General features: G+C 38.0%; 1 protein-coding gene, 1 long non-coding RNA gene and 1 other non-coding gene across 6 annotated transcripts in view; 1 reads left to right on the top strand and 2 right to left on the bottom strand.

The window, feature by feature from the left end:
• Positions 1-15,506, top strand: part of LOC141584621 (uncharacterized) — a 106,689-nt gene that overhangs the window by 71,104 nt on the left and 20,079 nt on the right. The gene's annotated exons all lie outside the window — the stretch shown is intronic.
• MAP3K19 (mitogen-activated protein kinase kinase kinase 19) overlaps positions 9,306-15,506 on the bottom strand; it is a 75,904-nt gene continuing 69,703 nt past the window's right edge. For 3 of the 4 annotated variants that reach the window (XM_039470208.2, XM_039470209.2, XM_074399762.1), the window contains one exon: positions 9,306-9,734. In XM_039470208.2, the coding sequence (XP_039326142.2) occupies positions 9,668-9,734 (67 nt within the window). In that variant the 3' untranslated portion in view covers positions 9,306-9,667. Of the gene's footprint in view, positions 9,943-15,506 lie in introns of all 4 variants that reach the window. The other variant, XM_074399760.1, reaches the window with a different exon arrangement.
• LOC141584724 (U6 spliceosomal RNA) lies at positions 13,484-13,588 on the bottom strand. The gene has a single exon (XR_012517929.1). It is a non-coding gene; the product is annotated as a U6 spliceosomal RNA (small nuclear RNA).

Genomic DNA, 15,506 nt, shown 5'->3' with positions numbered 1-15,506 from the left:
CTCTCCAGAAAAGTAGTGAACTTATTTTCAGTAGACATAGAAAACAATGTCAATATTTAAGGTCTGTGACTATAGTTAAACTTCACTAAGAATTTGCAGAATTGTTTTGAGATGTGGGAATAAAGGTAATTTTGTTGAATCTTCATTGGTGCTAATGATGGACAGGTAAAAAGATAGCTAGTGTATATCGTTATGGGTCAGTACTTATTAGTACTTCCAAAATTGAATTTGAAATGCTATGTATTCACTTTTCACTCTGTAAATGTAATTCTTTACAATGACTTTATTTATTAAAGGGCAGCCAGTTGTCATTTTTACAGGATTGTGTGAGCTATTCAAACTCTTTAACCCCTGAACAGGATATTAAGCTTCCAAAATAATGATGGAGATAAATATGGAAATACATTTTAAGTTTGATTTCCATTAAACAAAAACTCCTATAATTCATACTATCATGGATTTGCTTTGTCCATCTTATTTGCATACAGTTCATCTGCCTGGTCCCATTAGGCTCTACCAAAGAAAAAGACTCTGATGAATGGACATTATTACTGGGAGTCTTCTTATAAGTGGCCATAAATAAACCAAAGTAGTATCATCAAATTTAGGTATGAAATTCCACATGTGCAAAGTACTGTTAAAGTGATAACATTTTTGATGAGATTTAAAGAAAAAGACATTTGAAATATTAAAAAGCATTATCTTTAAACGTCCTATAAAAGAGTGAGTCATTTTTAAGTTGTGTTTTCCCTAGATCACAGATGTTACCTTTACACAAAAGCACATTGCAAAGGCTTTACTTCTACCTCTTCCAGCTAGTTTTCCAGTATTGAGCTGTGCCCCCCTAAATATTTGCCTTAGCTATTTTAAAATATGGTATTTTCAGACCAAAGCAAAGGGGTGTTTGTTCACTGAAACATTAATCTTAAAGGCCTACTTAACAAAACAGGCAGTAGCATCCTTTAGTGGTGAAACCTGTTTCTTAGTTGCAGGTATGTAAATACCAAAAAAAGTCCTGTTGTCAACCCTGGGTTTATCTTTGAAAGCAGTTCAGTGTGCATCTTCGTCTTCCTCTATGTGTGCTGATTTGCCCTGGTTAAGGTTCTTAGAGTCACCTAAAGGAAATTTCTAACATAATGTATGGTTTCTTTAATGAGTGGCTGCTTATATTACTTTGTAGTAACAGATTGTATTATGTAGAATACCTAACTTTTTTGGCCTATCCTCTTTGAACTAGAAAAGACTAATTGAGGTCTGTTTCTGAGAACCAATATGAAATGTTTTCAGTAGCATCAGATACCCTTGCCTTAAAAGATTTCAAGCACATTTTCTTTTATATTTGAGAATTTAAATTGCTGACTTGTATTCCTTAAGCAACCTTAGAAATAAACCACTGCTTATATCTGCATGAATGTTATGCACTTCATGAGTACACTTAGTTGATTAGATATTCCAGATTTTGCATCTACTGTAGACATGGGGACTTTTTTTTAACGTAACATCTTAGGAAGACAATTCTCTCACGATACTACACCAATTCCAATTTTTATCCAAATGAAAAGCATACTTGCTTAAATTGCTAAGTGATTTTTAGGATGTCTTTGCTGAGAATATTTGGAGGCTCTTGTTAGGAAGAATCATTGATTATTTCTCCTGATTTCTGCCTCAGAGACTCTGGGGAGGCAGTAGGATTCAATGACTACCCAGATGAGGGGTCAACAAATCTCACACTTGAATTAAACGAGTTCACAGGATAACAGGTGCTAATCTCATGTGACCTAAGATGGGCTTATGTAGACAGGGATTTCTGCATTGGAAAAGCAGCACATTCTCTGGCCTTGGATACCAAGCTGTGATACTAATGTCTTTAATTTGAGGATCACACGTTGATAATAACAAATAAGTGAGCCATCTAATTGCTGTAAGCTGACATATATGGAAGCCAAAATCAAAAGGTTTTTTAAGTTTCCCTGGAACATCTCTTTTTATTAAATCCTGCCAGTGGGACTGAAAAGCTCAAACTATTTTCAGCCTAATACTATACATTTGTTTTCTATTCTGCAGTGTCGATTTGGGAACAGCCAGTTTTTGACTCTACCCCACCTTCTTTCTATAATTTACTGTTTACCTATTCAACCTGAAAGATTCCTCAAGTAGGTTGATAAGCAAGATACCTCAAAGATTGAATGGCTAGGAGTAATTCTGTTCTCATATTGGCAACTTAACATTCACTGTGGAATCTATTAATCTCAAAATGTTGAAGGCCGTCTGATTTCCTTTATTTTCAGGTTTGGGGCAGAAACTCAAAACTCCCGAGCATTGCCACTTGAGGAGTTTGTTTGATATGATTTGCCTATTGCTTAATAAGGAGAACATTCTTATTAAGTGATGAGTACATTCTTATTTTTAATGCATTTTTTTTCAAGCAACTTCATTTTATTAGAAAACTTCCTATGTACTCATTTGTTGTAAACAGTGATTGTGGGGTTTCATTTTCTGAATGGACTCAAAACTCCCAACAACAATTGAATAGGATGTTTGCTAATAGAAAATCTGAAACAGGAATATGTGTATATGGCATGAATTAGTCATTGACTTTAATCTTATCTATACAAGGAACTAATAAAATTTGTTTATTCACAACATAAATCCAAGACTCTAACATGTCTTAAGTTAATGTGAATCAGAAGTAACTTTCAGGCGGGGTGCAGGGGCTCATACCTGTAATCCCAGCACTTTGGGAGGCTGAAGTGGATGGATCACCTGAGGTCAGGAGTTGGAGACTAGCCTGGCCAACATGGAGAAACCCTGTCTCTACTAAAAATACAAAAACAGCTGGGTGTGGTGGTGCGTTCAATCCCAGCTACTTGGGAAGCTGAGGCAGGAGAATCTCTTGAACCCAGGAGGCAGAGGTTGCAGTGAGCCTGAGATCATACCACTGTACTCTAGCCTGGGTGACAGAGCGAGACTTTCTCAACAACAAAATGGAATTAACTTTGAGTCCCAGGAAATGTGAGAAGATCTCTATTATAATTGACTCTATCCAAGTAATTTCATGTATCATCAAGGAGTGCAGGCTTTGGGATCAGATGGTCCATGTTCTAGTCTCAGCCCTACCACTTCATAACAGAATGGCATTGGGTGAATTACTTGACCTCATACTTTGATTTTCTTCCCTACAAAGTGTTAGTAGCAGTAGTACCTGTTCATAGAGTTGTGTAAGGCTTAGATGGTCAAGGAAGCCTAGATAGAATAGATAGCAATGAAGAGAATCCTAATAGAGGGATAGATTTGGGATATTGGATGGAATGATGAAGGCCAATCCAGGTGTATAACTGGAACATAAACACTGCATCCCTACTGTGTTCAGAATTCTTTTAAATTGTTCATTCTAATTTCTATTTTGAGGTTTTCTTGTCTAACCTCTTGCATGACTCCCATAAAAACCACAAAAGTAATTATTATCTGGGAGGGAAGCTATCCATTTAAATTTTTTTTATTTTTTGAGACAAGGTCTCACTCTCACCCAAGCTGGAGTGCAGTGGCGTCATTTTTGGCTTGTGGCCTCCACTTCCCAGGCTCAAGCGATCATCCTACCTCGGCCTCCTGAGTAGCTGGGATTACAGGCACGCACCACCACGCCCAGCTAATTTTTTGTATTTTTAGTAGAGATGGAGTTTCACCACGTTGACCAGGATGGTCTCGATCTCCTGACCTCGTGATCCACCCGCCTCGGCCTCCCAAAGTGCTGGGATTACAGGCGTGAGCCACCGCGCCCGACCTTTTTTTTTTTTAATTGCATTTTAGGTTTTGGGGTACATGTGAAGAACACATAAGATTGTTGCGTAGGTACACACATGGCAGTGTGGTTTGCTGCCTTCCTCCCCATCACCTATATCTGGCATTTCTCCCCATGTTATCCCTCCCCAACTCCCCACCCCCTGCTGTCCTATTCCCCTATTCCACTCCCCCCACAGACCCCAGTTTGTGATACTCCCCTTCCCATATCCATGTGTTCTCATTGTTCACCACCCACCTATGAATGTGGACCATGCGGTGTTTGATTTTCTGTTCTTGTGTCAGTTTGCTGAGAACGATGGTTTCCAGGTTCATCCATGTCCCTACAAAGGACGTGAGCTCATCGTTTTTTCCTTTTTTTTTTTTTTTTTTTTTGTCTGTAGAACAGGGTTTTGACATGTTGCCCAGGGTGGGCTCAAGCCATCCACCCACCTCAGCCTGCAAAAGTGCTAGGATTACAGGTGTGAGTCACCACACCCAGCCCCTTCAAAAATGTTTAATCATAAGCTGTTCTTTAGGTTGCTTGCCAACTTCCCTCCCCATCCCAACAATTTTCCTACACCTTCCACTTGAAAGAAGATGAAAGCTAATAGCAGTAACTTTGATAAAGTAGAATTAGGATAGAAAAGTCACTTATTTTAAAATACATTTTCAGACCAGGCATGGTGGCTCACACCTGTAATCCCAACACTGGGAGGCCAAGGCGGGCAGATGACCTGAGGTCAGGATTTGAAACCAACCTGGCCAACATGGTGAAACCCCATCTCTACTAAAAAATAGAAAAAACTTAACTGGGCATTGTGGTGCGTGCCCGTAGTCCCAGCTACTCAGGAGGTTGAGGCAGGAGAATCACTTGAGACTGGGAGACGGGGATTGCAGTGAGCCAAGATCACACCACCTTACTCTAGCCTGGGCAACACAGCAAGACTCTGTCTCAAAATAATTTTTTTATTAAATTAAAAATAAAACATTTGGCCAGGCGCGATGGCTCAAGCCTGTAATCCCAGCACTTTGGGAGGCCGAGGCGGGTAGATCACGAGGACAAGAGATCGAGACCATCCTGGTCAATATGGTGAAACCCTGTTTCTGCTAAAAATACAAAAAATTAGCTGGGCATGGTGGTGCGTGCCTGTAATCCCGGCTACTCAGGAGGCTGAAGCAGGAGAATTGCCTGAACCCAGGAGACAGAGGTTGCAGTAAGCCAAGATCGAGCCATTGAACTCCAGCCCGGGTAACAAGAGCAAAACTCCCTCTCAAAAAAAAAAAAAAAAAAACATTTTCAGCCTAAATGTAACATAAATATTTTTTATATCACAGTAAGAGATTTGTCACACTGGTGCTGATGCCAGTGAGGGCTTGTTCTATTAACATAAATTGGTTGGGTTTTAACTTTACAAAGTGAGTAATTCTAACCAAACTCATCCATGTCCATTGTTTATTCCTTCATCCTCACCCCCTGCACTTTTCAACATAAAATAAATTGCATGTTTTTGTTTTAGCTGTAGCATATGGTCTGCCTATTTCTTCCCCTCAGGACCACCTCTCAAAACAATGTAGGGCATCTCTGACAAAAGGTTCCTATCATATGGACATGAAATTAAGAGGCTTACTTAGATCTTTCAAATGTTCAGACACAGTTGAGGAGGTCTGTTTTCTTTAATCTTTCACGTCAGCCTGTTAGTGACTGCCTTATGGATGAATTCAGCCATGGATTTTCACAATGTTGTGATGTCCTGTCAATAGGAAAAAGCGCTATTCTCTATAAATTTCACAGTGTGATGGCATATACAAACTTTTTTTAAACTTTATTACCAAGGTCGGGTGCGGTGGCTCAAGCCTGTAATCCCAGCACTTTGGGAGGCCGAGGTGGGTGGATCACGAGGTCAAGAGATCGAGACCATCCTGGTCAACATGGTGAAACCCCGTCTCTACTAAAAATACCAAAAATTAGCTGGGCATGGTGGCATGTACCTGTAATCCCAGCTTCTTGGGAGGCTGAGGCAGGAGAATTGCCTGAACCCAGGAGGCGGAGGTTGCGGTGAGCCGAGATCGCGCCATTGCACTCCAGCCTGGGCAACAAGAGCGAAACTCCGTCTCAAAAAAAAAAAAAAAAAAAAAAAAAAAAAAAAAAAAAAAAAAAAAACCTTTATTACCAGTAGAGAGAGAGGCTGCTTACATCAGGGATTTTTAAATTAGCAGAATCACCTGGAAAGATTTTTTAAATTTAAATAGCTACTTTAAACTGAATTAAACTTGTAAGTGCTGTTCATATGAAGAATAAAGATGGCCTAGTACATGACAGCAGATAGCCTTTAGCTGCTCATTGAGCAGATTAAGTAGGTTATTATCTTGGAGCTACTCATTACACAGTGTACGACTAAAGTATGTTAAAGTTAAGGAGATGCTGTAGATCTACTTTTTAGAACTTGGGAGTTAAAATGTCTTTGGGCTTGGGCCCAGAGCATACAGGAATTTAGTACATAAATGAATTTTCAATGTGATTGAAAACTCAGGCTGTTGTGCCTGGTGAAAACAGTGATGTCCATGGAAGGAAGGACTATATTACTGCTAGGTGAACAATGAAAAGCTTTTCACACCATTCAAGTACTCAGAATCAAGAACTGGACTGGTGTATTGGCATCGCAGTGGTATTTCACCGGACTTTGAGTAAAACTAGATGTGACTGATACCATTTATAAACTATAAGTTTGTGAGAGACATCAGGAAAGAGCTTTGTGGGTGGTAAATCCCAACTCCCACCTTGAGTTGGATAGCCTTGAAAAAACTAGGTCTGAAGCCTGCTCTTTATTTAATAAAGGGAGAAAGATACTACCATCCCCATCAGCAGCCAGAATGAAATGATGTGCCTTTTTCTGGTAAGAGCTCAGTAAATGCTCCCAGCCCCAACCTACCTCCACTCCCAACCTCCTTTCAGACCCTCTTCAAAAGGAAGGAGCAGTAAGAACACATATGTGGACAATGATCATGTAGAGTGTAATTCCAAATGATTGATCATATCTTAAACACAGTGAATAACAAAAACACAGAAGCTTTGAGTACCAAGCCTTGCCTATTGAAAACTTCAGCTTTTTTTTTGAGATGGAGTTTTTTGAGTTTTGGGGGGTTTTTGCTTTTTTGTTTTTTTGAGGCAGAGTTTTGCTTTTATTGCCCAGTCTGGGGTGCAATGGCTCAACCTCTGCCTCCTGGGTTCAAGTGATTCTCCTGCCTCAGCCTCCCGAGTAACTGGGATTACAGGCACATGCCATCACATCTGGCTAATTTTCTGTATTTTTAGTAGAAATGAGGTTTCATTATACTATCGAGGCTGGTCTCAATTTCCTGACCTCAAGTGATCCACCCACTTTGGCCTCCCAAAGTGCTGGGATTATAGGCATGAGCCACCACACCCAGCTTTTCCAAAATTGTGTTCAATATCCTTATACCTCAGTAGAATAGGAGTAAACTTGTTAACACCAACTTCATGTGTCCATTACTGTGACCTCTATTCACAGTATTAACAGGTCTTATTCTTTGCCCTTTCCCCATAAGGTTTAACAGGCTTGATTGTAAATAGTAAGTTGCTTTAAAATCCAATACAATATTCAGATTTGAAAGAATGCTGAAGATCCTTCCAAAATAGAAAAGAAATAAGCCCTACCCTTTCAAAATTATGTTGTTTCTGATCATGTTGACATGCAAGTAAGTAAAATAAAGGACATATTCATTCCTTAATTTCTTTAAATATGAAAAAAAGTGTACAAATTTGAGAAAAGTTATACCTACAAAGACTCATCTAATGTTACATATTCAAAGTAAAATCTGTTTTTACCTCACCTGGGCTGCATTTCACATTTATTTCATAAAAACTAAAGCATCTTGGTCTTGACAAATCCTGATATTAGTACTAGAATACTCTTAGTTTGTAGTTGTGCCACCTTGAAATGATGGCAGCCAATAAGAATATCTATGGCTATAGCTTACAACAATGGATGATGGCCAGGTGCAGTGGTTCATGCCTGTACTCCTAACACTTTGGGAGGCCAAGGTGGGTGGATCATGAGATCAAGAGTTCAAGACTGGCCAGGCATGGTTGCTCAAGCCTGTAATCCCAGCACTTTGGGAGGCCAAGAGATGGAGATCATCCTGGTCAACATGGTGAAACCCCATCTCTACTAAAAATACAAAAAATTAGCTGGGCATGGTGCCTGTAATCCCAGCTACTCAGGAGGCTGAGGCAGGAGAATTGCCTGAACCCAGGAGGCGGAGGTTGCAGTGAGCCGAGATCGTGCCATTGCACTCCAGCCTGGGTAACAAGAGCAAAACTCCGTCTTAAAAAAAAAAAAAAAAAAAGAGTTCAAGACCAACCTGGTCGAGATGGTGAAACCTCATCTCTACTAAAACTACAAAAATTAGCCAGGTGTGCTGGCAGGTGCCTGTAATCCCAGCTACTCAGGAGGCTGAGGCAGGAGAATCGCTTGAACCCAGCAGCAGAGGTTGCAGTGAGCCAAGATCATGTCACTGCATTCCAGCCTGGGTGACAGAGTGAGACTCCATCTCAAAAAAAATAAAAATAAAATAATAACAATAGGTGCCAGTGAAGTTTAGTGAATGAGTGAGATCAACAGCAATGGAAACCTTATCAAAAATGCTTAAGCCTGGCTGGGCACCATGGCTCATGCCTGTAATCCCAGCATTTTGGGAGGCTAAGGCAGGTGGATCACTTGAGGTCAGGAGTTCAAGACCATCCTGGCCAACATGGTGAAAACCCGTCTCTACTAAAAATACAAAAATTAGCTAAGTGTGGTGGTGGGTGCCTATAATCCCAGCTACTCAGGAGGCTGAGGCAGGAGAATTGCTTGAACCTGGGAGGTGGAGATTGTTGCAGTGAGCTGAGATCATGCCATTGCACTCTAGCCTGGGTGATAGAGCAAGGCTCAGTCAAAAAAAAAATTGCTTAATCCACCAACTTAAAATAGCTTGTAATACTATTATCTCATCCATGCTCACTTTTCTGAGGTCTAATAATGTTCTAGGTATGGCAGTATTTGAAAGTATTTAAAGGATGACCTCATCAGGGGTAACTATTCAGATGAAGTGAGCAAAGGTCTCTGGAAAAGTTTGTGTGTTGATTCATCCTTCCCTTATCAGACCTAGCTTTTGTCCTACCAACTGGTTCTGCATGTGGTAATGACCTGATTCACTCTGTAAATAGATGAAGAATTCAAATCACTACAAATAAGCCACAGGGAAAGCAGCCCAAGGTTTATGATGCCATCTTAACTAGCACAATTTCTTAGCGCCATCTGAAGAGTTCGGGGGCCCTCTGATAATGAAATGCCAAAGCCCTCACCTCCTCCTATCAGGCCTTGAGCCTCCAAGAATCTTTAAGGGTTAGATTGCTGCCAAAGCAAACAAAATATAGAATCTCTTTAACTTACCTTCCTGCCTTCCTCTAGTCTGCTTTGAAATAATTAAGCATCTTTACTCACCGAGCAAGAAAATATAAGTGGCTTTTACAATTTATTTTAAACTAACAACATTAAAATTGACAGGACAAGTGAAAAATAAAAGGAAATACCATACAAAGCAACAGAATATGTAGTTCCTGGACAATCAAAACTGTAAACACTGAAATATGTTTTGTTGTTATTAAGAAAGTGTTTTCTGATACTGTGAGTAATCATGCCTAACACTTGAGGAGGCTAATTTATAACTAAAACTTTTAGTTAGTGACACCATAGGATCTGGTTAAACTGAGTGAGACTGAATTTCCAGTAGAGAAACAAAGATCCCTTAGCCATCATTTCCTCCCAATTAGGCAATAAGGGAACATCTGCGGTGGAACTGGGAAGAAAGTCTTGATATATATTCAGTGGCTCCTCTCCAAGAAGGAGTGCTTCAGGAGCTGAAGGGCAGAAGGTCGCTCATGCTGGTCCCTAAGAAGGCAAAAACACATTAGAAGCAGTAGCATCCAGTAATGAGAATGCTAATGAAATCTACTTAACTCAAATGCAAACTTTACAACTTCTGGCCAGGCGCCGTGGCTCACGCCTGTAATCCCAGCACTTTGGAAGGCTGAGGTGGGCGGATCACCTGAGGTCGGGAGTTCAAGACCAGTCTGACCAATATGATGAAACCCCGTCTCTTAAAAAAAAAGAAAGGAAGAAAAGGAAGATACAACTTGTGATAGTCAAACAGACCTGGGTTGAGTCCAGTCTCCAGTTTTTAACTGTGTAACCTTAAGCAAGTGACTAAAACTCTCCTCATCAGTAAGATGGAAACAATAATACCTAACTCATTGGGAGAATTAAATAACATATATACAACTTTTAAACAATAGCATGGTACTTGTTCGAAAAGTCATAGCTATTGTGATTGAAAACTATGCCCCATTTTCCATTGTACTTTTGTTCAATTTGTTTGTAGTATAATTTACATATGGCAAAATTCTCACATTTAAAATTTAGAAGGATTAAAATCCAGAAATGAAAAGACTTTTAAAAATAGATTTTCAAATATGCTTTGGTGATTAATTGAAATAATTTCATTTTGGGCACTCCTGGATTAACATAAGATAAAGGGTGACAGTTCTTCAGTACTAGTGTGGCATAGCTTTTTTCTTCAAGAAATTCAAAAGATTTTAGAAAGGTATCAGTCAATGAACCAGTTAATGAACAAATGAGCTAATGAAATAGTCACTAATTAGCTGCAATGGCCTATTCCAGAGGCATTGTTTTGGTTCAGTTGGCTATCTTTTGATTTTTTTTTCAGATGCATAAATATTTATTAAGGCCTTAACGAACAAGTAACTTCCCCTACCCGTCATATTGTGCAACCACTTTTTTTATTGATAATAATGAGTTTATCATTTCTATGCATCAGGAACACTTCAAGTCCTCTCTTCTAGCTATTTGAAATACAGAATACATTGTTGTTAATGACAGTCACCCTGCTCTGTTATCAAACATTGGAACTTATTCCTTCTATCTAATTATATACCCATTAACCAACCTCTCTTCATCCTCTCTGCCCCACCACATACACACCCTTCCCAGCCTCTGATCACTATCTTTCTACTCTCTACCTCCATGAGATCAACTTTCGTAGCTCCCACATAAGTGTGAAAAGATGTGATATTTGTCTTACTGGACCTGGCTTATTTTACTTAAGATAATGAACTCCAGATCTATCTATGTTGCTGCAAATGCTAAGATTTCATTTTTTTAATGGCTGAGTAGCATTCTGTTGTGTATATATACTACGTTTTCTTTATCCATTCATCTGTTGAGGGACACTTAGGTGGATCCATACCTTTGCTATTGTGAATAGAGCTGCAATAAGCTTGAGTTCGCAGGTATCCCTTACACACAATAATGATTTTTCTTTCCTTTGGATAAATAGTAGGAGGATTGCTGGATCATATAGCAGGTAGTTCTATTTTTAGTTTTTTGAGAAGTCTCCATACTGTTTTACATAATGGCTGTATTAATTTACATTCACATGCAACAGTACATGAGTTCCCTTATCTATACATTCTTGTCAACATCTGCTATTTTTTTGTGTGTTTTTTTTCATTTTTCTTTTTTTCTTTTTTTAAAGACCAGCATCCTATCAAGCTGAAAGCCTCAGGGGCTGACAGCTTTCCAGGCTGAAGGCTTTTTTTTTTTTTGCGTGTTTTTAATAGTAGCCATTCTAAATGGGATAAGATGGTATCTCTTTGTGGTTCTAATTTGCATTTCCTTCTTGGTTAGTGATGTTGAGCGTTTCTTCACACACCTGTTGGCTATTTGTGTCTCCTTTAAAGACCTGTTTCTTGTTGAATGAACATTTTGCAAATATTTTCTCCCATTCAATAGGCTGTCTCTTCACTCTGTTGTTTCCCTTACCTTAAAGGCACAGGCAACAAAACCAAACCTAGACAAATGGAACTACACATTAAAGAGCTTCTGCACAAACCGATGCCCTGGAGTGTTTCCCTTATGTTTTCTTCTAGTAGTTTTATAGTTTTGAGTCTTATGTTTAGGTATTTAATCAACTTTGAGTTGATTTTTGTATATGGTGAGATAAGGGTCTAACTTCATCATGTGCATATGAATATTCTGTTTGCCCAGAACCATATATTGAAGAGAGTGTCAGTTCCCCAGTATATGTTCTTGGACCCTTTGTCAAAAACAAGTTGGTTTACATATGGGGATTTATTTCTGGATTCTCTATTCTTGGCTCTTTGAGCTCCTTTTTGGTTCTACACAGATTTTAGGATTGTTTCTTATATATTTCTGTGGAAAATTGCATTGGCATTTGACAGAGGTTGCATTGATTCTATAGATGATTTTGGTTAGTATGATCATTTTAACAATATTGATTCTTGTGACCCATGAGCATTTGTTTGTGTCTTCAATTTTTTTCATCACTGTTTTGTTTATTTCATCAGTGTTTTGTAGTTCTCCTTGTAGAGGTCTTTCACTTCCTTGGTTACATACATCCCCAGTTATTTTATCTTATTTTTATAGCCATTTTAAATGGAATTGCCTTCTTGATTTCTTTCTCAGCTACTTCATTGTTGGTATATAGAAACACTACTGATTTTTGTGTGTTAATTTTGTATCCTGCAACTTTGCTTAATCTTTACTGAATCGATCTAAGGGTTTTGGTGGAGTCTTCAGGTTTTTTTTAAATATAAGATCACGTTATCTGCAAAGAAGCACAGTTTGACTTTCTCTTTTCCAGTTTGAATGCCTTTTATTCTTTCTCTTGCCTAGTCACTCTGGCTAGGATTTCCAATACTGCGTTGAATAGGAGTGGTGAAAGTGGGCATCCTTGTCTTGTTCCAGTTCTAAGAAGAAAGGCTTTCACCTTTTCCATATTCTATATAATATTAGCTGTGGGTTTGTCATGTATAGTCTATTATATTGAGGTATGTTCTTTCTATGCCTAGTTTGTTGATAGTTTTTATCATGAAGGAATGTTGAATTTTAGAAAATGCCTTTTCTATTTTTATTGAGATGGTCATATTGTTTTTGTCCTTCATTCTGTTAATATGATGTATCATGCTTATCGATTTGTGTGTGTTGAACCATCGTTGCATCACTAGCATAAAACTCACTTGATTGTGGCATATTAACTTTTTGATGTGCTGTTGGGTTAGATTTGCTAGTATTTTATTCAGGAATTTTGTATCTGTTTTCATCAAGGATATTGGCCTATAGTTTTCTTTGTGTGTGTGTGTGGTTTTTGCATCCTTGTCTGGTTTTGGTATCAGGGTAATTCTGGCTTCATAGAATTAGTTAGGGATCCTTCCTTCTCAATTTTTTGAAATAATTGGAGGATAACTGGTGTTAGTTCTTCTTTATGAGTTTGATAGAATATGGCAGTGAAGCCATCCGGTCCTGGGTTTTTCTTTGTTAGGAGACATTTTATTACTGATTCAATCTCATTGCTCATTATTGGTCTGTTCAGGTTCTCTATTTCTTCCTGATTCAATCTTGTATGTGTCCAGGAATGTATCCATTTCCTCTTGGTTTTCCAGTTTGTTAGCTTATAGTTGTTCATAATGGTCTCTGATGGGTTTTTTCATTTCTGTGGTTTTAGTTGTTATGTCTCCTTTTTTGTTTCTGATTTTTATTTGGGTCATCTCTCTTTTTTTTCCTAGGTTAGTCTGGCTAGCAGTTTATTAATTTTTTTTCTAAAAAATATGGAACGCTTCATGAATTTGCGTGTCATCCTTGCTCAAGGGCCATGCTAATCTTCTCTGTATCGTCCATTTTTTTATATGTGCTGCTGAAGCAAGCACAATTTTGTTTTTTTTAAAACCAACTTCTCATTTCACTGATCCTTCATATTTTTTTCTCTATTTCATTTAGTACTACTCTGATCTTTATTATTTTTCTATTAATTTTTTTTAATTTTATTTTTATTTGTTGTGGGTACATAGTAAGTGTATATATTTATGGGACACGTGAGATGTTTTGATACAGGCGTCCAATGTCAAATAATCACACCATGGCGAATAGGGCATCCATTCTCTCAAGAACTAATCCTTTGTGTCATGAACAATCCAATTACACTCTTTTAGTTATTTAAAACTGTACAATTAAGTTATTAATGACTATTGTCTCCCTGGTGTGCTATTAAATAGTAGGTCTTATTCATTCAATCTAACTTTTTTTTTTTTTTTTTCATTCTTTCCCTACCTGCTCCACCCCTACCTTCCTACTATCATTCCCAGTCTCTGGTAATCATCCTTCTACTCTATGTTCATAAATTTAATTGTTTTCATTTTTAGATCCCACACATAAGTGAGGACATGCAATGTTTGTCTTTCTGAGCCTGGCTTATTTCACTTAACATAATCTGATCTTTATTTCTTTTATTGTACTAATTTGGGGTTTGGTTTGTTCTCTTTTTCTTCTATTTCCTCGATTATTTATTTAAATTTTTATACTCTTTCTAAAGACAGTGCCTTACTCTGTCATCCCAGCTGCAATGCAGTGGTGTGATCATGGCTCACTGCAGCCTTGAACTCTTGGGTTCAAGCAATCCTCCCACCTCAGCCTCCCAAGTAACCCAGCTAATTATTTTTTAAAAGACAAGGTCTCACTAAGTGCTGCTCAGGATGGTCTTGAACCCTTGGGTTCAAATGATCCTCTCACCTTGGCCTCTTACAGTGTAGGGATTACAAGTGTGAGGCACCATGTCAAGCCAATCTTCATACACTTTTGATGTAGGCTTTTATTGCTGTAAACTTCCCTCTAAGCATTACTTTGCTATGTCACATAGATTTGGGTATATTGTGTTTTGATATTCCTTTGTTTTGAGAAATTTTTAAATTTTCTTCTTAATTTCTTCCTTGACCTGATGGCCATTCAGTAATATGTTGTTTAGTTTCCATGTATTTGTACAGTTTCCAAAGTTCCTCTTGTTATTGATTTCTAGTTTTATTCCATCGTGGCTGAAAAAATACTTGGTATAATTTTGATTTTTAAAAAATTGTTGAAACTTTTTTGGCAGCCTAATATATGGCCTATCCTGGAAAATGTCCCATGTGTTAATGGGAACATTTATTCTGCAGTTGTTGGATAAAATATTCTGTAGGTAACTGTTGTGTCTGCTTGGTTTAATGTGCAGTTTAAATCTAGTGTTTCTCTGTCGATTTTTTGTCTAGATAATCTCTTCAATGTTGAGAGTGGGATGTTGAAGTCCCTATCTATGATTGAATTAGAGTCTATCTCTCTCTTTAGACCTAATAATATCTGCTTTATATATCTGGGTGCTCTGGTGTATGGTATATATATATTTAGAAGTGTTACATCCTCTGATGTAACATCAGAAGTGCTACATCCTCTGGGTGAATTTATCTCTTTATCATTATATAGTGACTTTGTCCCTTTTTATGGTTCTTGACATGAAATGTGTTTTATCTGATATGAATATAGCTACTCGTGCTCTCTATTGATTTCTAGTTGCATGAACTATCTTGTTCCATCCTTTCACTTTTAGTCTATGTGTGTCTTTACAAGTAAAGTGAGTTTCTTGAAGGCAGCATATTTTTGGGTTTTTAAAAAAAAATCTGTTCAGCCATTTTAATTGGAAATTTCTAATCCATTTATGTTCAAGGTTATTATTGATATGTGGTGACTTATTCCTATCATTTTGTTAACTGTTTCTGGTTGTTTTTGTTTGTTTCTTTCTCTCTTGTTATCGTGGTTTGC

The sequence above is a fragment of the Saimiri boliviensis genome, chromosome 5 (assembly GCF_048565385.1).
Source record: "Saimiri boliviensis isolate mSaiBol1 chromosome 5, mSaiBol1.pri, whole genome shotgun sequence".
Taxonomy (NCBI): domain Eukaryota; kingdom Metazoa; phylum Chordata; class Mammalia; order Primates; family Cebidae; genus Saimiri; species Saimiri boliviensis.
The sequence above is the reverse complement of the archived record's forward strand: the minus strand, read 5'-3'. Positions and strand labels throughout refer to the sequence as shown.